This window comes from Anopheles funestus, chromosome 2RL (assembly GCF_943734845.2).
Source record: "Anopheles funestus chromosome 2RL, idAnoFuneDA-416_04, whole genome shotgun sequence".
NCBI classification, from domain to species: Eukaryota; Metazoa; Arthropoda; class Insecta; order Diptera; family Culicidae; genus Anopheles; species Anopheles funestus.
The window spans coordinates 82,374,162-82,400,276 of record NC_064598.1 but is presented as its reverse complement, the minus strand read 5'-3'; the positions used below and the strand labels follow the sequence as shown (position 1 = coordinate 82,400,276).

Below are 26,115 nucleotides of genomic sequence, written 5' to 3'. Positions count from 1 at the left end.
GGTAGCACAACCCAAAACCATCATCATCTGATTGATTCTATTTTGTCTTGTTTTTCTTTTCCTATATACCCAACAACCCATACATACCCGGAACAACATGCCGGCGGATAATGGTTTGACGGGGGTTACAGGTTACGGCAACCGATGGTGACAAGGATCGGCCACAGAACATCGTCTACTTCCTTACCGGTCAGGGTATCGATCCGGACAATCCTGCCAACAGCAAGTTCGATATTAATCGAACGACTGGAGAAATTTTCGTACTCAAGGTAAGTCACACAAACACACACCACATCGTACTGGCTGTGGTCTCTTAATTAACAACGATCGTGTACGCCCGCACGAACATCATACGGTTAGGTCAGCATTGAACTTGGACTCGATGACTCTAGCTGATGTGTGCCGTTTTGCCGCTAGTGTCCAAACCATTCCCGGCAACACTTCAATCCATTTGCGTACAAGCATTCTACCATCTTCTTTCTCAAACATGAATCCGAGCAAGAGTTCGAACAAATCAATAAGTCTCAGTTTCGCATCATCAGGCGAAAGCTTTACCGACCGCACTAGATCATTTCGTTGACATCGAGAGCGAAATTGAATAGTTTCTGACCATCGTTGTGATCATTTGACTTCCTGAGCGCAGGCAACAAAGACAACCCTTGCACAAGGGAAAATTGCTCACGCGCAAAATAGGGGAGCATGAGAAAGTTTTCTTCTTTTCACACAACCTTTTTACCCCCCTTGGAAGATGGTACCGGGATTGGTTTAATCATGTGACGACGAAGCCGACAAGAATATTATGAGCATTGCTTCCTTTCAACATGTCGGTTGCAGTACAGCCATGTCATCAAGTAGTCGACCCCCGGTTTTGTGCGTTCCATTTTCTTCTTCTGGACAAAAACCCCTTTTTTGTGTGCGTGTATGCTATAAGTATTCTTCCGGAGCGATTTTCCCGCTTTTCCTGGTGCTATACGCTAAGCTGTCATAAATCAAAAAACTTTGCACAATTTATCTTGCCATGTCCGCACATCGACATCCATATTGGGGCAGACACTAGGCAGGCACGGTAGACGAATTGTACCGTGGCACGAAGCGTAGCGACCCAACATTGCCCGCTGTCAACATTCGTTTATAAAACGATGAAACTGCTGCCGGAACTAATCTGCTTGCTTCTGGTGGTGGTCTTCCGGTAAATTAATGACTTCATCACATCGTGCGAAGACCGGATCAAGCAAAACGTGGTTGGGATTTTTTCGCATTTTTTTTTTTATACCAACACCGAAAAGTCATAAATTCAAATGAAAGATTTCAGCTTACCGATGCGAAAACTTGGCTCGCGCGCGCTCTAATTGGATGCAATTTAGGGCGCGTCAAAGCGCGCGTGCTGCAATTAAAATGCTACTGGAGTTGTTGGTTTTTTTTGCTTTAAGCTTTTTGTCGATTTTGTGCGGAAGTTTTCAATCATCGTTGTGTTGCGGTGATGGTTGAAGTTGAATAGAAGATTAATTTATTATTTTTTTGTGTTAGAATGGAATATAAACGATATTATTTTAACACGAAACTCAAGCAGTAATGATTTACGATTTCTGCAAATCGAGTGACATTAAACTTTTCAACCCACAGAAAGCAAAACAACTGTCAAAAGCGAACGGTTGCGTGCATCATCAAAATGCCTGGCCAACTGTCGTTTTGTTGTAACTCACCGGACAGACCCCAAACCCCCAACCTGTTGAGTTGGGGGACAGTGGTTTTGAGAGTTTGAAAACTTTGATTTTTTGCTGTTGTTGCAAAAAGTCAAAACTACTAGCCCCGAAACGCCTTGAGAGAAAGCAGCTACTTAACTCCGCTCACAAAACCTCACAGTCAATAAAGCTGGCCATTAAAAATACATTTGTGAAAGCATGACAAAACTTTGTCGCTACCGTGCTACACCCGGTACGAGTTCCGGTGCTTGATGTCCTTTTTTGCTTTGCTACTCAGCAGTGTCTAAGGTTGTGGCATTTTACATGGCCGCTAGTAGCGTACCACCTTTTCCAAGAACCATTCTCCGGGACCTTCTGCCAAGCACTTAAAAGTTATCAAATTTAACGCTTTGCCAGAGCGGATCGATTCTGGCGCGAAATCAAGAATATACTGAAAAAATATATATATCTCGACAAGAATCGAACGTCAACCTTCCGAAGAATCGAACGTCAAGTACCACGTGTATGTGTTTTTTGTCACATATTTTCATGATGTCGTGTAGAATTGTACTGAGCAGAAAGGGGCGGTGGAAAGTTTTCGCCTAACTTTCAATCTCACCGTCAGTCTGCTTTTGAGCTACTTTTGGTAAAACTTTGTTCAAAACTCCCTCCAACACACACACACGCAATCGATGCGTGAAATATGTGATCTTCCATGGATTGTGATCTTCGGAATTATAGACGTCAAGGAGCCAACGTGAAAAGCACCTCGTATACGCCGTCATACGCAGACCATTCACCGCAGGACACCCGTCGGCATAGATCACTATTTATTCATCTACGTCTAAAGGCACCGGTTTTTGCTTGCAGAGTGGGAAAATAAGTTCTTCTTTTGCACGACAGTTTTGTTACCCCCACCAAAGGGAGTTCTTAGTTACTTTCGGATCGTATTTTAAACGCATCCCCCCATCCCCCGGTCGGCGATATGGGCCCAGTGGGAAGTAACAAATGAGAAAAGATGTCTCCAGACTTTGCTTGTACTTTGTGACACCACTCTTAGCCAAAAAGTTTTGCTCTGTTCTAGTTGTTTTATCCTTTCCTTCGTTTTGGTTTTTTGTTCGGTAACAGTAACACACACAAAAAAGGGAGGGCATATGTCCGTAAAAAAACGCTGGCCCCTAAAGACGGGCCAAGAAGGCAAGAAATTATACACCAATTTCCGAAAATCGGGAAAGCTCGGGAATAAAGCTGAAGCTTTTAGGCAAAAAACACACATACTCCCTCAATCGGGTACGAGTGAACAAAACTTTGTCCGTTATCAACCGGTGTGATAGCGAAAGGAAGAGGGGCACTAACAAAAAAATGGTTCAATAAATAATATTTAAGTCGGCTCGCTGCTACCCGCATGGGAACGGAAAGCAACAAAAAAATGGCCTCTTCACCCTTGGGTTCTTGGCGTTTTTGTTCCCCCTTTTCCACGCCAAGGTGGGGGCGAAACAGCGAAAGGAAGCTTATGCGCAGCCACTTGTGCCAAACTTGATCACTTTTTTGTCACATTTAGTCGTTTTCTGTCCACTCAGGCACCCGCTAACGTTGGTGGCAGCAATAGTGAGGTGAATAAAAGGAGGAAATATTTAGCGTAAGATTTCTTTTAGTGCTTGCAAGCAACCGTGAAGTGTGTAATCCTGAAGCAATCGTTCGGTTGCCGGAAGTGTCAGTCAAGAAGCAATAAAAGCTTGACACAAAGAGACGCGTATCGCCTTTGTGGCTTCTTTACCTGTGCACGTGTTAGGGAATGGTTGTACAACTTACGACGGAAACTTATCACGAAACTTATCAAACGAGTGCTGGGTCCAGAAAAGTGCAGTACTTTTGCCGACTTTTGCTCAAGAATCTTTTCGAATTTTCCATTCTCTTTTCTCCTGCACCATCGTTTCGGGGAGGGAAAAACTCTTAAAGCAGCTCACAGCAATATCAACGGCTAAAGGGCACTTGCTGCTTATTTCCCATTTCCATCCCCGCACTCTCAAAAAAGCACAACGTAATTATGATAAGCAGCCGAATTTGTGACCGTTCCGGGCAATGGTTTCCACGCTTGTTTCCCGTTTGTTCACAACGATGGCTTCCGTCACCATCAACGGTGGAACATTTTCATTGATGCATTTTTCATGACCCGCAGACATCTTGCGCTCGCCGTGTGCAACTGTGATAGGGTGAACGGAAAATCTGACGCAGACAAAGTGTCATCCGGCGTTATTTTTTGCCCCCATTCCATTATTGCCTGGCACCAAGACCAGGCTTGCCTGTGTTTGTGCCAAAGCCGGCAGCTTAAGCTATCAAAAATTACACGAACACATTATGAAATTGTTTGCTTATTTTCGCTTGTTCCGGGCTTCTCCCCATTTCGTGTCATTAAATAGACTAACTAATGATAGTTAGTCTACCGACTGCTAGCGTTTTTGGCCGGACGGTCGTCTGAGATGCTGCAGCGAAAAAAGGGCGCAAAAAAAACTTTTCCTTTAAGTTGGCTTATATTTGGACATTTTGTTCCACTTTAGCTGTGTGCTCCTTTGCGTGTTCCACTTTCTTCAATGGGATGATTAATTCTAACAAATGAAGCTTCCCCAAATGCCACAATAAATCACTGCAATAAAATATTAATTAAACACAGCATCGCTCAACCAGCACCTTCACGCTTTTCAATCACTTTTTGCCCATTTAAACGTGTACCGTTAACGAATGCTTTCTTACACTCAATTAACCGATTTATTCATTCGCCGAAATCGAAATTTAATTCACTGTAAAAATGCGGGCATTCTTGCGACACATCTACCCCCTCCGCACCCTCAATTATCCCCGCCAAAACTCCCCCGAGTGTGGGAGTTTATGTTTGATGTTTTTATTTGCATTTATTTATGTACGTTTTTATCCCTCCGTTGTGTTTTATTGGATTTCTCAATCGGATCGTACATGGAACATTTTCCAATTGGTAAATGGTTTTATCATTTTCATTTTGCTTTCCATTTTCCATTCACGATTTGCCCTAAAGCATTCCCGAATCGTTCCGTATTGACGGTTCTCCTGTGCCATTTTCCTCCATCCAAAGGCTAAAACTGTTAAAGCTTTAAGCAGCCCAGAATTGATCCGATTCGTTCGTAATCCTTCTGTCGAACGTTGTGGGAAATGTCTCCTTCGTGCGTTTCGTTGGATTGCTTTTTTTCTTCCTGCAAAAAAAGGTGAAGAAAGGTCACCGGGAACTGGTGGTAGTAGGCAGCACAAAACCTCAATCTGGGTTGTACATTTAATTTGATTTTTGTTTTGCTTTCTTTTGGGCGAGTTTTTTTTTTTCAATTTCTTGAGCTTTTTTTTGTCATCGAGTGTATGATGATACCTTGTGCTTGTGTGGCAGCCGGTGTTCCGTTGTACAGCCTCTGCCAAAAATTGCTGTCGAAACGCTACCATCAGATCGTTTCTGTATTGTTTGTGTCATTGTTTCTGGCGCCGCACCAAGGTTTGGGGCGTTTTTTGAACGGATGCTTCACGGCATAGGGCGCGGAATTTTTTTTTTTTTTGCTGCTCGTTGTATCTTCCTAACGACAGTTTGATGGTTCGTTGAATGTCGCTGAACCGTGCGGCGGAAACATGCAGCCCGATCCAATTCGCGAGCACTCGAAAACCCACAACCTATCGCTGGGAAGTGTGAAAAAATCCCACTGCAAAAAAAGAACCAAGAAGCGTTCGTTGGTAAAAGTATCACAGTACAGAAAATTTCAACAAATGCGACACAAAACAAAAAGAAGTCACATCTTGAAAGTCATAAAAGCTAATGGCTTTAGGGTTGTGACTTGGTTTTTTTTTCTTAGTGGTGATGGAGTTGTCCCTGAAATATGCATGTAAATGTTCCTGATGGGCGCAATTCAAACGCGAACTCTTTACATCGTCCCCAAGCCTAGGCGTCTGTTGTGGAATCATGTTTTCCACTTGATATTATTTTACTTTTATGAGTACCCGAAAGCTCGTTGTGAGGATTTTTACCGGGCGGGGAGGAGTGAAAAATATGTATGCTAAAGTAAAAAAAAAACCTTGGAGCTTCTGCTTGAGATACTTCGATGCCTCGAAAGATGCTGGCTAAGTTGAACGAGCGAATGTCACTGCAAACATGTCCCCATCGTCAATTTTGTCGTTGCAAACGATGTCAAAGCATGTGCGGCACCGGGCACGGATCGGTTCCAATATCAATTAATATTAATTTTGTGTCGTAACGAACGAGCGCCTCGGTTCGATTTGCTTCAAATGCTGTTTAATTGAATAGGGGTCCTGATTTATGATGGGCAGGAGTGCAAAATCGTACAAGAATTTGCAAATTCCATCCGTGAAATGCCCACCGCCATTACAGTTCTTAGCAGGCAGTTCCCTACGCTACAAACGATGTGCTTCCTTACGAATGCTCTAACAATCATAAAAGGGATCTTTTAATGGGAATGCGTGTGTATGATATGCATGTGTACTGGAATTCAAACATTTTCAAATGATGGTTTGCTTCATCAGTTTGCCTGATGCAAAACCGGAAAGCCACATATTAACCGCTGGTTTTGCAACAGCTTCATCAACAATGTGCCACACTGTGAGACGGAATGGGTTTTAATTTAATCAGTCTTTCCACCAGTGTGGGCAGCTGTGCCATCACATCGATAGGCAACTGTACGATATTCTTCACAAAAGTATGCTCTTCTACTGGTGCATTTCAACCGTGCACAATTCTAGACGTCCGCTTCACCTGGCAGTGCAGGCATACATGCATGATGGTAGAACAATTTAAGCCAATTCTGTCCAGCTGTATTTAATTAATTATTTACCATTTAGAAAAGCGCATTTTGCTTAACTGGACATACACGCGTTGACTGCTTTACATGCGAGATGGAATTTCTATCCCCAACAGGCACACCAGGCGACCACCAATTCGGTTGGGTTTCCTTTCCCGTGATCGTGAACAAACCACTTCCTGGTACGGCACTTTCGCTTTCTCGCCGTTACGTTACGGTTGTTGAATAATTTATTAAATGCTGTAAGAAATGGTACCGCAACACCTTCCGGTACCGATGAGTAGTTAGCTGCCAACGCAAACTGCAACTATAGGAAGCGAGCAAAAACAATAAAGTTCCCTGCATGCGGTCGTCGGCGCAAGGACTCTGGCTCAAGGTGTAGAATGTAGTTTTGCTGCACTAACCGCAATGTCAGCAGGACATGACATATTTCCACAAATGCACCCGGTACACCTAGTTACGACACTAGGTGATGTTGATATGGTTTTTTGCAAAAACCGTTTCCATTCGGGTTCAGTGTTCTGTGCGGATGTCAATTTTGCGTGAAGTACTTGATGAAATGTTTTCTCGTTTGAAGATAATTGTTTTACGATATTGTAATAAAATCTTCGCATTAACGATTTAATTAATTTGATTTTTTTGTGAAGGAAATTTATTTTATTACATTTGATTTCCCTTTCGTATTTGTACTGTTGAAAAGTGCTTGATTGTAAAATAAATCCTTCCATCAAAGTTCGCTTCCTCTTACAATCGTTTTATTGCAATCCACTAGGTAGAATCAACAAAAGCTCTAACACGAACAGGAAACACTAACTAGCGCACTCGTTTCGCGATTATACACCTTCACCGTTGCCTAAATACCTGTTACCTGTCCAAACGGAAAAATCCCACGCCTTGTTCATGCTGATTCCAGCGGAACTAACTTTACCACCGGCAAACGGATCTAATTTCGTTTGGATCTTTGACGAATTCACTTCCACCACGGCGTACGAACCGGTGCGAATGCGAAGTGCCATTTTCAATTTGTTGAGTTAATTGAACGGGAAATGGAACACTGATCGATTCTCACTACACCCTTCCCGTCGATAATGATGTCCTTCTACACCGAGTGAGAGATATCTGTTTGGTCGGTACGATTCGGTTTCCAACTGTACGATCGACACGACTTCAATAGGGAAGGGCCAATATGATGACAGGGTTGTGTATTTGTAATGATTTTTGTCCGCTTCCTATCTTCCGGAAAGATTGCGAAAGACCCGGAGGCGTTACTACATTGTCAGGTTCGATGCGGGGATACGGTTGACCTACCCAATAAGCAGGTCGATTGAGTAAATTAGGGATATATCATCGAGACACTCAGGGTCCGGTCAATGGTCAGCGTTGGAACGTTTCGACAGATTTTGCTACAAACCGTACTTACATTTTTTTTCTTCGGTCCTCTCCCATCTAAACAGCCACTGGACCGAGATCAACCAAATGGACGACCGCAGTGGCGATTTACAGTGTTCGCCCAGGATGAGGGTGGCGAAGGTTTGGTCGGATACGCGGACGTGCAGGTGAATCTAAAGGACATCAACGACAATGCTCCAATTTTCCCGCAGGGTGTCTATTTCGGCAACGTGACCGAGAACGGTACCGCCGGCATGGTTGTAATGACCATGACGGCCGTTGACTACGATGACCCGAATGAAGGTAAGTGGTGCTTTATTTTCCACTTGTTTGTTCCAACAGTGTTGCCGAGCGTGTTCGCATAATTGGGCACCAGTCGAGTTGCTCCAGTTTCAAACGTTGAATGGAATTACAGTTTTTGTTTTTTCCTCTCACAACGGTCACACCCCACAGGTACGAATGCAAAGTTGATATATTCCATCGAGAAGAACGTAATAGAGGAGGAAACGGGCTCACCGATATTCGAGATAGAGGCGGACACCGGTGTTATCAAGACGGCCGTTTGCTGTCTCGACCGGGAACGCACACCAGATTACTCGATACAGGTCGTAGCGATGGATGGCGGGGGGTTAAAAGGGACTGGGACGGCCTCTATACGCGTCAAGGATATAAACGATATGCCGCCCCAGTTCACCAAGGATGAATGGTTCACGGAGGTGGACGAAACGGACGGTACAAACCTGCCCGAAATGCCCATCCTAACCGTGACCGTACACGATGAGGATGAAACGAACAAGTTCCAGTACAAGGTAATCGACAACAGTGGTTACGGTGCGGACAAGTTCACGATGGTGCGTAACAACGACGGTACCGGTAGTTTGAAGATAGTCCAACCGCTCGACTACGAGGATCCGCTGCAGAGCAATGGATTCCGCTTCCGCATACAGGTGAACGACAAGGGTGAGGATAATGACAACGATAAGTATCATGTGGCGTACTCGTGGGTAGTGGTGAAATTGCGTGACATCAACGATAACAAGCCACAGTTCGAACGGCCCAACATTGAGGTGTCGGTTTATGAGAATGCGGATGTTGGAAAAACGTTGGAAACGTTCAAGGCAACCGATCCCGACCAGGGCGGCAAGAGCAAGGTATCGTACGCGATCGATCGTTCATCCGATCGGCAACGGCAGTTTTCGATCAATCAGGAAGGTACGGTTACGATTCAGCGAAACCTGGACCGTGAGGTTACGCCCCGTCACCAGGTGAAGATACTGGCCATTGATGATGGTATTCCGCCGAAAACGGCCACTGCAACACTGACGGTGATTGTGCAGGATATTAACGATAATCCACCCAAGTTCCTAAAGGACTATCGGCCGGTGCTGCCGGAACATGTGCCACCGCGCAAGGTAGTCGAAATTTTAGCCACCGACGATGATGACCGATCGAAGAGTAATGGACCACCGTTCCAGTTCCGGTTAGATCCGGGTGCGGACGATATTATCCGTGCATCGTTCAAGGTGGAGCAAGATCAGAAGGGTGCCAACGGTGATGGTATGGCGATCGTATCCTCACTCCGTTCGTTCGATCGTGAACAGCAGAAGGAATACCTTATTCCGATCGTGATTAAAGATCACGGTAATCCGGCGATGACGGGCACTAGCACACTGACGGTAGTAATAGGTGACGTCAATGACAATAAGATGCAGCCTGGCTCGAAGGATATATTCGTGTACAACTATCTCGGTCAGGCGCCCGATACGCAGATAGGCCGGGTGTACGTTTACGATCTGGACGATTGGGATTTGCCGGACAAGAAATTCCACTGGGAGTCACAGGAGCATCCAAGGTTTAAGCTGGACGAAGATACGGGCATGATTACGATGCGTCAGGGAACGCGTGATGGACGGTATCACTTACGGTTCAAGGTGTACGATCGAAAGCACACACAGGCGGATGTACCGGCGAATGTGACAGTGACTGTACGTGAGATACCGCATGATGCCGTAATCAATAGTGGCTCGATAAGGATAGCAGGTATTACGGATGAAGATTTCATACGCGTCTGGAACTATCGCACACAGAGCCTTTCGCGTAGCAAAGCCGATCGGTTCAAGGACAAGCTGGCCGATTTACTTAACATCGATCGCGAAAATGTGGACGTGTTTAGCGTGCAGCTCAGACGTAAGCATCCTCCTCTAACGGACGTACGCTTTTCCGCCCATGGTTCGCCGTACTACAAACCGGTCCGGCTAAACGGCATTGTGCTGATGCACCGTGAAGAAATCGAAAAGGATGTCGGCGTGAACATCACGATGGTGGGCATTGACGAGTGTCTGTACGAGAATCAAATGTGCGAAGGTTCCTGCACAAACACGCTCGATATCAGCTCCCTGCCGTACATGGTCAATGCGAACAAAACGTCTTTGGTGGGTGTACGGGTGGATGTGATTGCCGAATGTACCTGCGGCGCTAGAAACTTCAGCAAGGCAGAATCTTGTCGGTCCTCACCGTGCCATAATGGTGGACGCTGTATGGAAACGCGGTACGGGCTAAGCTGTTCGTGCCCGACCGGCTATACGGGACCACGGTGCCAGCAGACGACGCGCAGCTTCCGCGGTAATGGATGGGCCTGGTATCCACCGTTGGCCATGTGCGATGATTCACATCTGAGCTTCGAGTTTATCACACGCAAGTCGGACGGTTTGCTGCTGTACAACGGACCTATTGTACCGCCGGAGCGCGACGAACTGCTTGTGTCGGACTTTATTTCCGTCGAGCTGGAGAGAGGATTCCCAAGACTGTTGATTGACTTCGGTTCCGGCACGCTGGAGCTGCGTGTGAAGACGAAGAAAAGTTTGGACGACGGTGAATGGCATCGGTTGGACATCTTCTGGGACACGGAGAATGTGCGCATGGTGGTGGATTACTGCAAATCGGCCGAGGTAGCTGAGATGGAGGATGGGTCACCGCCCGAGTTTGATGATTCGTCATGCCAGGCACGTGGTATCATTCCACCGTTCAACGAATACTTGAACGTCAATGCACCGCTACAGATCGGTGGGTTCTATCGCGAACAGTTCGATCCGACACATTATCGCTGGAACTACATGCCCATGGGCAAGGGTTTCGATGGGTGCATTAAGAATTTGGTGCACAATAGCAAACTGTACGATCTGGCACATCCGGGACTGTCGAGAAACAGTGTCGCCGGTTGTCCACAGACGGAGGAGGTGTGCAGTCAGAGTGAGCAAACGTCCCGCTGTTGGGAGCATGGTAATTGTGTCGGTAGTTTCACCGAAGCCCGCTGCCAGTGCCGTCCGGGATGGACTGGTCCGGCTTGCAACATTCCTACCATACCGACCACATTCAAGCAGCAGAGTTACGTGAAGTACGCACTGTCCTTCGAACCGGATCGGTTCAGCACCCAGATACAGCTACGGTTCCGAACGCGCGAACAGCACGGTGAGCTGTTCCGTGTCAGCGATCAGCACAATCGTGAGTACGGCATACTGGAGATTAAGGACGCACGTCTTCGGTTCCGCTACAATCTCAACTCGCTGCGTACGGAGGAGAAGGATATCTGGCTGAATGCGATTGCCGTGGATGACGGTCAGTGGCATGTGGTGCGAGTGAACCGTCATGGATCCGCTGCCACGCTGGAGCTGGATGGTGGTGAGGGTCGCCGATACAACGAAACGTTCACCTTCGATGGGCACCAGTGGTTGCTGGTTGATAAGCAGGAAGGTGTATATGCCGGCGGGAAAGCTGAATATACCGGTGTCCGCACATTCGAAGTGTACGCCGACTACCAAAAGAGCTGTCTGGACGATATCAGGTAGTACATGGTCACTTTCCTTAACAAAATTACCTTTGCTAACGAATTGCTTGTCTTTGTTTTTTTGTCTTGCAACAGATTGGAGGGCAAACATCTGCCATTGCCACCGGCCATGAACGGTACGCAGTGGGGTCAGGCAACGATGGCTCGCAATCTCGAACGTAACTGTCCATCGAACAAACCGTGCGCCAACGTGATCTGTCCGGATCCGTTCGAGTGTGTCGATTTGTGGAATGAGTACGAGTGCACGTAAGTAAACCTGGCGAGGTAGCAAAACCCTCCGGCAAAACCATTTCACAACCCCGCCCCATTTCGGTGATCCATGATAAACCGATTCCGTTTTTTCCACGGCAATGAATCAGTCCGAAAACAAAACCCCCGGTGGGCGATCCATAGAATGAAGCGCCGGCTTCATCCTGTGTGCCTGCGGGGTGTCCTGTTGAAGGACCCTGTTTCCGTTCGAAGGGTATAACCAACTAAACTTCCGATTACGATAACCTTTCCGTCCAATATTCAACAAAAACATCAACCTCTTAGGTCTAGTGCTGCACAACACTGGACTCATTCCGGGTAGTCATTCATTTTCAATACACGAAAGCATAAACCTCCATACCTTCATTACTTCATCTTACATGCTCATCTCATCACCCATTCTTCCCGCCCCGAAGCACTATCATCGTATATCCCTTTAGCAATTCATCGGTGTGCTGTTTGGTATACCTTGTTTATTGATCATTTCTGCAATGCATGCCACGGTAAACTAACGCAAAGGCAAATGTGTTTTATTTTCCTGTTTGACTCGGTTGTGTGTGAATGAGAATGTATGAGCGAGTTTCATTAGCCCTGGGGCATAAAGTTAATCCTTGACCTTGGCCGAACGTGTAGCCGACGTGTTGCTAGCGTGAATAGAAATCCTTGAGCACATGTATCCACCCGCTGCGGGGCATTCGAGCAACCTTCGGTAGGCATGGTGGGAAACAAACCTAAAAAAGAAAACGAAATAATTCCATCTAACACAGAAACTTCATCTCCACTTCCGGTCATATCAAGGTACAACCCCTTTTTGTTCGCTTGTTTTTTTTTGTTTTTTTGGGATGCTCAATTTTCCTTTCTGACCCAACCCCACGCATAAGCCAAGCAGAACCGAAAATGGAAAATGAATCACCAAGGCGCAACAACAACCAAAAAAAAAACACGATGAGCTTACCAGAAGCGGCCATCATGCCGGCTTGGTTGTGATCCGTGTCTTTTTTATTTCTTGCTTTAAGAGAGGTGGATTACCGGGAAAGGCAGATAAATTTCCACGAACCAACCAAACAGATCGGGGAAGAAAAATGGAGAAGACAATCATTAACAATGCAAAGGAGAAATCTTTTCTCCGGTGCGAAAGGTGTTTGCCGGATGGTGGTGGTGGTTTCTGGTTATCATTTATTATTTATTTATTCACGCGATGGATATAATCCTACAAACTCCTTTCGGTACTCCTTCGGCTTGTTGGGCTTGTAGTAGCAAATATATATTTTTTTGGGGTTTTAATGTTGTTGATCCAAAAAAGCTTCATCGGTGGTTGATTCTGATGATACTAAATGTTAATATCTGGAAATCGGTTTCATAAAAATCTTAAGAATAACATTTTCATTTAACGAACATTGAGCTCATCTATAAACAAAATCTTTCAAAATTATTGATTCTTGAATTACGCAAAATATGATTCAAACTTCTCCAAACTCCAAAACTTGAGTGTGAAATGATTTGCGCATCGTTTGTTTGTGTTCTACCAAGACTCCAAACCATTCTTTGGAGCGTCCAATCACAACATCTGCCAAGGCGCATTACAATTATTATAGTGTTCTTGAAGTTTTTGAACAACTTGAAAGCTTGCACAAACCTCCTTGACTATCTTCAAATCAGTATGCTTTCCCCGTCGGTATTCGTGCTTTACTCTACCAAAAAACCTTTGAAGAATCACACTACATGACGACATTGTAAATCCCTAAAGAAGCACTCTCTCTCTCTCTGGGCTATGGAATATGAAAATGTTTCTTCCGCCGATCTTCAGTAAGCAGTAGTAGTTGTAGTAGTAGAAGTCGGTACGAATAGGGTACCCACTTCCCATGTACATACCCGTTATATTCACTGTAGTCAATCCACAGAGTATGGTTTCTTGTTTGGAAAAATGATCACACACAAAAAAAGAACAAACTCCCCATCCGCCGATACCGTGTGGTGCAGATGGAAAAGACAGATTCTTATCATTTTCTCACCATCAACTCGGTTTCTTTTGTGGTAATTTGCCACCGTGCCACTCACGAGCACCGAATGCTCAACGTATGTCTGTATCCTTCTGTGGGGCGCGATCGCCCACAAACGACAACTCAATGGATGCGTTCGTTTGAGTCGTTCCTCCCGTTCGCGAACGAACTGATAAATAAAGGGAAAAGCCGAGTGGGGAGTTATATTTCCCCCATCGTCTAGTGTTACAGCATTTCGAGCGGAGTGTAAAGCTACCACCATGGCCAGCGAATCTTTCTTCGACAGATTTGAAACGCTGATGACAGACGCGTTAGTCGTAATTTTAGTCCCGCTTTTGCTTACCGTTCCGCGTGCCTCGTGCCATGGGATTCGCCATTCGCGAAGAATAACTATGGCGTTCGTTCACGACACATTCACCACGGTTTCCTTGCTCCATTATTGGGTCGCTTGTCATTGTGCCAAAACGCCAGCGAACCGTAAACAACGCGGGCCGAGGTGAGGAGGACTGCGAAGCACCATTTTGCTCTGTTACCCTCTCGATATGAACATACATACGGGATAAACCGTACATCGCTGCTGTAAGACGGCGGATTGCATGTAAACTCGTAATGATGGTGTCCGATGATGGCGGGTGTAGTTGTGTACTGTTAGCGTACGGTTTGCCTTCCCATGGCCCGTAACAGGTCCTCCGATTAAAAAAAAGCCAAGCAAACTCACACCGAAACGGGAAGTGAACCAGTAATTGCAAGCAGGAAACTTTACAGGCCTTCGACCCAATATGGTAATCACGTGTGTTTCTTCCCTCACATCACATCTCTCACATGACCGGTTCAGATTCACCCGGGTGTTGTTGAGTCGTGAAGGATGAAAAACAGAAGAAGAAGACGATGTGGAGCGGGAGAAAAAAACCAATCAGTTTCGGGAGGGAAAAATCCCTCGATAGATGTTTACGACCAGACGACAGGCACCCGTACACGGTGGCCAGATGATGGGTATCCTTCATAAACAGAGCGTACATCCGCTGACTCGCACACGTAGCCAAATTGAGCCACGAGCTTAAAATGTGATGGGAGCGATGAGAGTTGCCTTCATAAAGTTTCTGCGACGATGTGCGCCGCCGCCGTACGAAACGGGGTTTGAAGCGGAATAGTGCAACCGACGGAATGCATCCACTTTGTGGAGTGATATTTGATTCCTATTCTCTCGACACTGGTACACATATCCCCGTTCATACCGTGAAAGGCTTTACCACGAAACTGGAAATTTGTTTTGCACCGAAATTCGGTACCATATAACTCTTTTTATGGCGGTACTCGCTTCACTGTTGTACGGCGGATTGTATTTGGAGTTGTTTAGAGTCTTCCTGTTTTGTTTGCTGGTTTCCTGTTTTTTTTCCTCACTCAATGCATATTTAGATATTGCTTTTATGCTATTGAACATCGGTGGTATTTGTTTTTTTTTCGGTGCACTTACATTTGCTTCTTTGCTAGTGAAGAAAAAATCAACATCAGGATGGATGGTTTTATGAACATTCGGGTAGAATATTTACACTGAACTCGAGAACCGTTCCTATTGCAGGAAACTGAATCCCAAAGTTAATTGCAAAATTCATCACTTGCGTACGCCTCGTTCCGATATCGATCGTAGGCTGTCGAATCGTGGGGCTGGGCGCCATAAATCACAAAAACAATGTTTAAGCCAGGTATCTCGCTGCCTACACGGCATACTTTGCATGACCATATTTCGGCTAATTAAAACCTTCTGTACTAGAGAGAATGATGTGGCAAAACAGAAGAGTTTAATGTTTACCCAGTTATACACTGTAGCTACCTCCCTTGGGATCTTACGCTCTGTTGCGATTCAACGTACGGTTGTGTTTGTTTGGTGAATGAATTGATCAGAGTCTAGGCTTGTCATGAATGTCAACAGAGAGCTAGACGAACACTATTATTTAAAACATAAACATTTTAAACATAACTACGAAAATAAACCAAATAGTATTAAGAAAAACCTTTTGTCAAGTATCTCACAAATTTTAATCATAACTAAATGACATTTGCAACCAAATCAGTGCTTCATGACAAGTGGCATAAATTATCATTTATATTTTATGTATGTCTCCATTATCCGTTATTAAATTGTTGGACATCATATTAACCGATCTGGAGTCGATCCTGTATTTCATAAAATAGGAATGTTGCCTAAACCATGGGAACATTATTCAAATTTTATTTTCTCCTTGAAAAAAAAACAACATTCTGTGTTAACATATAACACGCATATTAAGCCTTGCAAAACATCATATTCAACTGGGATATTTTACAATCGATTCCATTCCGCGTGTTAGAACGTATGATCGCATGTAAGATCGGAAGGTGAAAACTGCTCTACTGCATAATCGATGCTTAAACTCGAGTTTTTATTTCATTACAGCACCAGCAGCTTGGCGCGAGAAATTGAGCGGGAAATACAGAATGAGTTAGATGCAATCGCTCTAGCGGAAAGTATGGCAGAACAAAATTTGACAGTTCCTTACTGGACAACGGAAAATTTTACACAGCAAACTACGACAGAAGGAAATCTGACAGAGCAAACTACGACAAAAGGAAATCTGACAGAGCAAACTACGACAGAGCAAACATGGACAGAGCAAACTTCGGTAGCTCCGTTCCAACCATCCGATAATTATATTTTTCTAAATTTTACTCTATTTTTGAGAACTTTCCGCGCAAATCCACGCGCTTTAAATGTTAACACTGCACCGAAGCCGCCCCGTCTACGATTTGGCGTCTATTCAGGTCGCGATAATTAGTCTGTAAGACCCGTATGGGTCGCTTACGCGACTCCGTTTTACCAATCCTAGTGGGATATTAAAAGTTTACTCAACACCAGCTATTGGACTGCGTTGTGTGACTGGGTAGTAAATGTTAAGGTTTTTTTTTGCAAGAAATAAAAATGACTCAATCCGTTGTTTTTGGGGTCGTACCAAATCGTTTCTCCAGCCTCGAATTCCTCGCATTACAAGGGTTAGAACCAAAGCGTTAAAAAAACCGCCCCCCGGTTAAAGCATATGATGAAAATCGGTCAAATCTACCCATGCACCAAATGGCCCGGAAGTGAACCAGGTCGGCCCTGAAATAAAGATCCGTGCAGATCCGAAATACGGACGGACGGAAAGAAAGCCTTGGTAATCCGTTTCGTAACCTTGCCCCCCCCCCCCCCCTTGCAAAAACCTTTACGTGCAACATCTTTAGGAGCGAGTTGACGAAATCGGGGATGGAATACTAATTGGAAACTTGGTGCTGGCAACAACGACCCAAAACAAACCAAACCAAAAAAAACTACCACCCCAACTTCCAAGTCGTAAATTGTATTATTCCGGATGACCATTTGTTTGTTTCAACGCATCTTTCCGACGGCTTAACGACGAACCGTGTCGAGAGGCGGTAATAAAAACAAACACATTTTTAATACATAATTTATTCTCTCGGTACATACACCGACGCACGGCTTGGGGCGAGGTTTTTGCTCAGGATTATTCCCTTTCTTCCCGGATCTCGTTCCCAGCGTTCATTTCCCAGCCTAAGTTTTGGGGGTGGGTCAACACAGGAGCGAAAAGCCGGTTGACCATCGACCAAAATCCAAACACGAACTTTGTCCTTTCCGTACGCATGTATGTGTATGTGTCCTGTGTCCCGTTTTCCAAGAAATTCTGTGCAGAAAATGGTCGTTGTTATTGTCAGTTCTATCCTACCTAGTTTGCCGATATCTACTCGGTACTTGGATTTATGTTAAAACACACAACACCCGGCCATCAAGCCAATGGGGCAATGTCATCCGTCTTTAGGTGATTTCCGTTTTCCGTTGCGCGTGATACGCTGCGTTGAAACGGTAACTCACAACTCACGGAACTGGAAATGAAATTCATCGTCCCTTTTCCTGGGCAAGGTTGATAAGGCGATAAGATTTGTAACTTAAAGCTCGTCCACTTTTAACAAGATTTCTCGAGCTGGTCGGTACCAGCAGCTCTCGGTGCTAAATCTATTATTTAGCGTGTATTACAAAGCCTTTCCGAGCATCCGGACGGAAACCCGAACCCGGTTGAACGATTGTCGCCCATTTCACGAATCAATTCAACTCATACACCCCCGGTTCGGTGGGAAAAACGGAGGAAGCGAAGCGAACCGATTCGTTGATTGAGTTGGCAAGTTATTTGCTTTCGTCTGGTGCTGGGTGTGAAATGCGCTTTGATAGATTAAAACCAAACGGCAAAGGGAATTGTGAGCGGAATTGTAAAGTAGGACGTTTGCCGCAACAAGGCTCAAGCACATTCTGGCCGACGGGAGAGACACTTTGTCCGAATGTGGGCACAGATTGGAATTTTCCGTCACAAATTCACAATTCCTTGCAGAAAGCTGGTCAACTTGGGTGGGTGGATGATGATGATGGTGATGATTTACACCGGAGCGAAATTTGCTCGGCCAAACTTACAAAAGGGTAAGCTTTATTTGTTTGAAATCTTGACTCAGAATCGTGGTGGGAGGATTTTTCTTTTCCGCTTGTTTGAGAACTACTTCTTCTTCATAAGCCGATTTCGCCGATTACTTGCGCTTTTCAGTACAACCAAACAGACAGAAATGATGAAGCAGAAGCTCGAAACTTAGTTTCTGTTTTAAATTGGCGTTTTTTTATTAAACAAATGACATACCAGCTCTGTTGCCAAGTGTATCATATTTCACTTGAATTCTGATACTCGCATGATTAATCTATTACATGAATAATAACGAGCCTCTTCCGTATGGCAATGTAAACACCAGTCGCCAGTCCAACACCATCAAGCCACCGGCCAGAGTATGCGGAATTTAAATAATTATTCCACCACACTGCATTTGGTGCGTTGCTGTGCGGCATAAATTTTCTCTCGTAGCGTTTCAAAACAACGCACTATCTTCAAATCCCGGGATAACGTGCTTTCTGCAACGGACAGCGTTGGAATGCATTTCGCATTTCGCAATCCATCAAACACGCGCGTGGATCTGAACTACAAAATAGACAAAAAAGCCTTCTCAAAAAAGGGCCAATGCTGACCACCGGAAGGGTGATTGAATTTTATTTTGTTTAATTTAAACTTCCGGCAATGCAAAATGGGGCAGCATGTTTCTATGCAAACGTGTAAAAGCAGATCATGCATCAAATAGGCCTGCAGAAGCTCTTTCCTGAGTGGTTTTTTGGACGGGCAGGGAATGCTGGCATGTGCTTTGATTTGATTTATTCACGAAACCGAAACATCAAAAACCGCAACCCTGCTTGGTGGCGTAGGCACTAAAATTACTTTGTCCAATATTTCGAATGCTGGCTTCCGTTTCTCCGCTCCATCGTGCGTGGAACAGTATCCCCCGAATACCCCGGGGTTATTATCTTAAATTACACTTTGATTATGCATACTTTGCGGAGGAATGGTTAAGTTTGGCAAGCTCAGCTTGCAAGTGAACATTTGCATTAAACTTACCTTTTAATTAATTTAATCATTCTTAGAAACTCAGAAATTACATGCTAGTATGCTTTATGGAAATGGTTTCGAAAAATATAGAGCTACCATTTTTTTTATTAATTATCCCTATCAAGTTAAATTATCTTAACAGCAATTAGTTGTAAATTTAATTTACAACGAATATGGGAGTTTTACTTAATTATTGATATCAATTGAAATTGTTATATTTTATTGTAGTAAAACAACTACAAACATATGCTTTAAATTTAATTGTTGCGTGATTGAGAATGTTTGTGTGTGAGTGAATGAATGTTTTTTTTTGTTAATATCTCTTATATAATCGCTTTTCCTTTGTTAAGGAATGAGTTTTATTTAATTTTTGTTGTGGTTTGTTTAATTTCAGTATTTTTTGTGTGCTTTTGTATTTCCCATCATAACCGCATCATCATTATGATTATATGTCTTTTTTGTATGTTATAATCATTACACATATCACTTTCATCATAATCATCGTTGTTAGCTATCCCCACACCATCATCATCATCATTAACCTGATTACAAATAACCAAACGTCATCTGCCGTCCAATAAGTCTAACCGGGTGCCGGGGATTATTTTACATTTTACGAGTGCGAGATGAAAGACCGCTGCGTGTATTGGCCGTGGGCAAAATTTTACATCAAAAACACACCAATCCGGAGAGAAAATCCCATCCCGCATTAGGGGGGCCCCAATCAGTTTCCACTTAAAACGGTTTATAATATCGCACACTACACAATAAAGCAGCCACAGTCATGTGTGGGCCATTTTGTTCCTCCGTTTTTTGTTGTTGCTCCCACAAAATATAACCGTGCATCATCTGCTTTGCGTAACGAATCGAACACCCATTATTAGCATACACACGATTTTTGGGAGGATTTAAAAAGAAAAGCACAAATTCACGTTCGTTATTTCGCGCGCGCACGCGGCTCTCACACGACGAACTCCGGCATCCCTTTCCCTTCTTTTTGGTGCATGACCCCAGGTTCCGGTTTAGGTCAGTTCACATCCAACCGGGTGTATCACACCATAATCCCTTGTTGACCGGAAATTGGACGAAAAAGGGCACATACAAACGAACACACACTCACACACAGGCCACAGAGAAAGTAAATGAACCGTGCCGCAAATCAATCATACTACCAATCAATCAGGCCAATCAATCGATTCGTTCGTCGATCCTTTTTTTGGGGACTCACACTCAGCCAGTATGGTTTTACTGCCGAAACAAAATGCACGCTGCACGAGCCTGGCCTGGCCGAGGCTAACATGTTTGACCATTTCGACGCTTTTCTTTTTTTTCCCAACCCTACCAAAAAACTACCTGGAACAACAGCTGCGGTGAAGGGCGCGTCATGTCACCGGACGGTAAGGGTTGCATGGATCGGAACGAGTGTCTCGATCTGCCGTGCCTGAACGGTGGCATCTGCGTGAATCAGGAGCCCCGGTTGCGCTATCGCTGCGACTGCCCGGACGGATTCTGGGGCGAAAACTGTGAACTCATCCAGGAGGGACAAACGCTCAAGCTGAGCATGGGCGCCCTAGCGGCCATTCTTGTGTGTCTGCTAATTATATTGAGTGAGCAATGTTGTTTCTTTCAATAACGATTTCGGGTTTTCCCGCAGCAAAACCTGCGACCCGAGCTGGTCGTCCTGTTATCAAATTAAAATGCATATGTAATTGTTCTTTTTTGGTGTTAGTTTTTGGGTTTGTTTTTGTAGTGTTTTGTTCATTGAGATTTTTTGTAGTTTTATTAATGTACAAATTATACTAAGATGTAGTAAATAATGTAGAATTGTGTTGCACATTTATGCTGCTTATGCTTAATGTAGTTTGCATAATTTCCTTTCTTCAAAATACCCCTAAATTCCCAAAAAACCGGTCCACTTTTCCTATTCATTTTGTTATATGCTTTCGTCCCTTCATACATTCAAACTCCGCTCAAGACAGCGTGAGATAGCAATTAAAATGCACTAGTTTCGTGTCCCGCTAGAGAATAGAATATCGTTCCACACCTTTTTGGCCTAAACTCTGTCTCGTCTCACTTACGGATCGGATGATAAATAATAAAATGGTCACCAAATGTGGTAAGTAGCGTCCATCCCATAGTTGTGCTAATGTTGTTTTTTTTCTTTCTTTTATTTCTTTCATTTTTTCCCCCATCATTCTATGTTGTGTACCGTACATCTGTCCCGTTCCCGTTGTGTGTCATTTGTTGATCTACACATGTGAATGGCACATGTTTGCAAAATTTATTATATTTAATTATTTAACCACATTTCGATCACGTGCACATTGCATTGAAAACAAAAACCAACAACACACAAAACAAAAACTTCACATAAAATCTTCACACGCGAACAAAACCCCGAACGTGACCGCCGTACATCGTGGTGTAATCGTGTCCCTGTATTTTGCCGCGGTGTCCATTAATGGCGTCCGTGTATGAAAAACAAAAAAAAACGCCGGGTGCAGGTGCCCTATCGGATATAAACCGTCCGGGATGCGGTGCGTTAACGCGAACGAGTGCCTGTGGCATCCGTGTCAGAATGGGGGCCGCTGCCGGGATCACCATCCGCCGAAAGCGTATGAGTGTATCTGTCCGCTCGGATTTTCCGGTGCGCACTGCGAGCTAGAGCTGCTCGCATCCGGCATCCTGACACCCTCCCGGGACTTCATCATAGCGCTCGTCATCTGCGTCAGTACGCTCATACGTAAGTATTCCCATTTTTTTTCAGCTGGGATTTTTCAAGCCTTGGAAATCTACAAAACCGCCCTACTAACATCACTAACGGGTAAAGGAAAAATAAGAAGGTTTTTAACAACCGGCTCCCTGGGGGGCAAATTGTTGCACGCGATTGAGAGTGAAATTGTTTGCGAATGCTTCAATGAACCGGATGTACCAATGTAATTCAATTCTATTAAATTTATCTGCATAAGAAATTTTAGCTATTTTTATACACTTTGTAACACTTTGTACAAAATGTTTTTTTAAAGTGCTAAAGTTAAAGTGCTAGATTCACATGATACTTAACGAACTTTTAAAATACTAATTGTCCTTGTAACAATACTGTACAAATAAGAAGGATTTTTTTAAATTTCAAAACAAAATTTAAATTCGCTCAAAAATGCTCTTAAAGCAGCATTAAGTATAGTAAAAGTTGTACTAAACAATATTTTTTCCAATATCTTATTATGTCTCGTACAATTACCTTTTAACCTTTTAAAAATAAGTTTGTTTCTATCATTTTGAGTTATTGATAAATAATGAATATAAAAAAAATGAATTTAGAAAGAAAATTTCATTTACACACAGTGCCTTAAATCACATGAAAAAAATTAGAATATATTTTAAATTGTTTACAAAAGTATGGAAAAATATCTAAAATATACGTACACCTTTTTTTATTTACGACTTACTTTACTAATATTTGCGAATTTCGCCACTGAAGATTGTTTGCAACTATCTAAATCATTACTTAAAGTTTGCTATTATTCTTAGAAAAACTTTTTTTCGTATAATTTTGATACGAACTGTTTTGTCAATCATATTTCTTAAGCATTTGCAATGGAAATTTAAAATGCGGATAAATGCAAGTAATGGAATATTCCAATTCCATTCCATCAAAACTAACAGAAAAATTTCACACATGTACAATATTCCAATAGAATTTAACTCAAAATAGTTATCATTTTTTTTCTCCGCCATCCACACAAATTCTTCATGTATGGTTTGCGTTTTAAAGCTTGTGGCAATTGTTGTTACAATGCATTCCACTTCAAACCATCTAATATCATCCACTTTTTGTTTGGAAAATGGTGAATGTACAATACAAGAACATCACGTGAAATATTGGAATTTAGACAAAAAAAGCTTTCAACGTAAGCTTTCAATTTCGGACTGTTTTGTTTATCTATTTTCTACATTTGCTTACGCTTTTCTCCATTTTGTTTTCTTAAATATTCTACCTCATTGAGAATGTGTTGAGTAGCTGTATACATACTCAGACCGGATGGAATTTTATACGCTGGAATCCCAAAAGCGTGGGTTAAAGCTTTACAGCAAGAAACGTTCTAACGTCACCACCTGTAAAGCGCCGTTCGTCGTTCACTTTGTGTCAATTGAAAGTGAACTAAAAAACAAACAAAAACCAAAACCCTAAATCCACTCGCGAAATGGTCCCACGCGTTTGTTCGTTGTTTTTTTATTTCTCTCTCCTTCGTTTAGCACTTCATGTGGACTTACTTTGCTATCATCATAAGCTTTATGTACGTGTGGGTGGGGGACGGCTTAGACCCGTGGTGCCCGTTTGGTGACGCCAGCACTAGTGGTTGTATTGGATTGCATTTGAGGTGTTTTTTTTTTTGGGGGGAGGAAAGGATGGCAAACCATCATCCACGATTGCACCCAACCTGGTAGCTTTTGTGCGAGTTACAGGACTTTTCAATCTATCACCTCCATTGCCATGTTGTCCACAGAATGTCCTTTCGTTGCCAAGTTTCGTTCGGTACGTGTGAAATGTATTCTCTATGTTGTTCGCACCCGCAATCGTACCGGAGTAAGAGGGTTTGTATACTGCACACTAGCGTAATGCTGTTTCCGTTTAACACTTACTACTTCAAACCTATTTCTAGTACACTAGCATCTAGACACTGTTCCTATCACTAGTTATTGTATTTATTTTTTTCTCTATATATATCCTTTATCGGCGCATTTTGCAACACTCTTCGTTTAGCTTTTGTGGATCTATCGAATGTACACAGTGAGAGCATTAGCGCTGCACCGTTAAAAGCTTTGATACGACTTTAAGCGTGTGTGTGCGTGTGTGTATGCGTATAATGCGTCTCTCAGGGGATGGTTTTCCCAGCCACTTTTTCGATAAGTCCACAAAACTGTTGAGAAAAAGAATGGTTAGCGAATGGGACAAAGTGAACAGCAACAATGGACGAATGTTTTCTTTTTCCCATTTTCGACTCTAACGCAGCAACGAGAGTTTGCAATTTTGCAGCTGCATCGAAGACATTGTGTAGCTTGGCTCACACTCTGTTCAGATAAAATGTAAATGGCTGTGTGTATATGTTCGACATTCATTTGTGTCATAGCTAGGCGTAAGCGATCCTCTACCAAACCGACTGATATCTGTGCTCCCGATTCCGTTTCTCTTTCACAACTGTCGGACAATGCTCAAACCCCGCACGGAACTTTAAGAACACTAAAAAGATCCTTCCATAGGACAGAATGTGGTGGTAATACCAAACCGAGATGCAATGGTCATTTCGGTCCATTTAGCTCATGTTCTACTCGAACATTCTCATCTTCTGTTTCACCTTTTCCTATGTACATCTAACCCATCTGGGACCCATCCAGAGCCCGAAGTACCGAGAAAAGATTATGCAAGCATATGTGGAGCACACACAAAAAAAATCACCACAAACCACACACACAAAATTTTGTGCAAAGATGGTGCAAAAACATGTGACAAGCGTTAAAGTTGAATCAAAAGAAGAGAACAAGAAAGCAAGAAAGCGAACCTAAACAAATGAAATCCCTTTCCCACTTAGTGAAGGAAATACGAATCGAATCGGAAATGAGCATGGAATGTCGGTATAGACGGTCGCTGGCACGTTTGCTAGAGCGATGAATGGGATGCGCTCCGCTTTATCCCTTACGACGTGTGGGAACACGACGACCAGCTTACGGTGTGCTTCCATTTTTAATGGACCCAAAATTGGAAACCCTACTAAAACCTGGCCCCCGTTCGCGTACGGTCACTTTCCATTTCTTTCTATCCCTGTCCCTGGCATACTACAGTTCTGGTGCTGGTGTTTGTGGTGTACAACCGAAGGCGAGAGTCGCACATCAAATATCCGGGCCCGGATGATGATGTGCGGGAGAACATCATCAACTATGATGATGAAGGTGGCGGTGAGGATGATATGACCGCGTACGACATTACCCCGCTACAGATCCCGATCGGACCGATGCCGGAGCTGACGCAATGCAAGATGCCACCGTTGATGTGTAAGTATAGAACATTGGAAGTGCTTTTTCAGCAAATTTTCAACTCAACCTACGTCTTACGTGTTCTTCCTTTTGCATTCATTTACGGCAGATCCGGTCATGACAATGGGACCGGGACACGAACCAAACGTCGGCATGTTCATCGAGGAGCACAAGAAGCGGGCAGACAGTGACCCCAATGCGCCACCGTTCGATGATCTGCGCAACTACGCTTATGAAGGTGGTGGCAGTACGGCTGGATCGCTCAGCTCACTACAGTCAGGTGAGTTTCATAGGTTTTCTTAACATTCATAAAGGTTTTTATGATTAAAGTTTTAAGCTATTAATGTACAACAAAAAATAATCCTACAATATGAACGTGTCCATTTTAAAATAGGCCTTTTACTTTCAATTTTTTCGTACGAGTTGCCTGTCACCTTAGGGTGAATTCCTCCGAGTTCTGTCTTTTATATCCTATCCTATTGGACATTGATCAAACTTAGTAGCAACAACTTCGGAGTTACAATTTGGCAATTATATTCGATGATTTGGTGGAACTATGAGAGTTACAACGGATTGACGAAGTTGTTCCACGAG

General features: G+C 43.7%; 1 protein-coding gene across 26 annotated transcripts in view; it reads left to right on the top strand.

The window, feature by feature from the left end:
• Positions 1–26,115, top strand: part of LOC125775022 (neural-cadherin) — a 476,608-nt gene that overhangs the window by 441,928 nt on the left and 8,565 nt on the right. For 21 of the 26 annotated variants that reach the window (XM_049445413.1, XM_049445410.1, XM_049445418.1 and 18 more), the window contains 7 exons: positions 132–269; positions 7,960–8,197; positions 8,348–11,735; positions 11,814–11,984; positions 20,854–21,095; positions 25,330–25,539; positions 25,631–25,801. In XM_049445413.1, coding sequence (XP_049301370.1) covers positions 132–269; positions 7,960–8,197; positions 8,348–11,735; positions 11,814–11,984; positions 20,854–21,095; positions 25,330–25,539; positions 25,631–25,801 — 4,558 coding nt within the window. Of the gene's footprint in view, positions 1–131; positions 270–7,959; positions 8,198–8,347; positions 11,736–11,813; positions 11,985–16,421; positions 17,190–20,853; positions 21,096–21,992; positions 22,232–25,329; positions 25,540–25,630; positions 25,802–26,115 lie in introns of those variants that run through there. The other 5 variants (XM_049445426.1, XM_049445421.1, XM_049445425.1 and 2 more) reach the window with 2 other exon arrangements.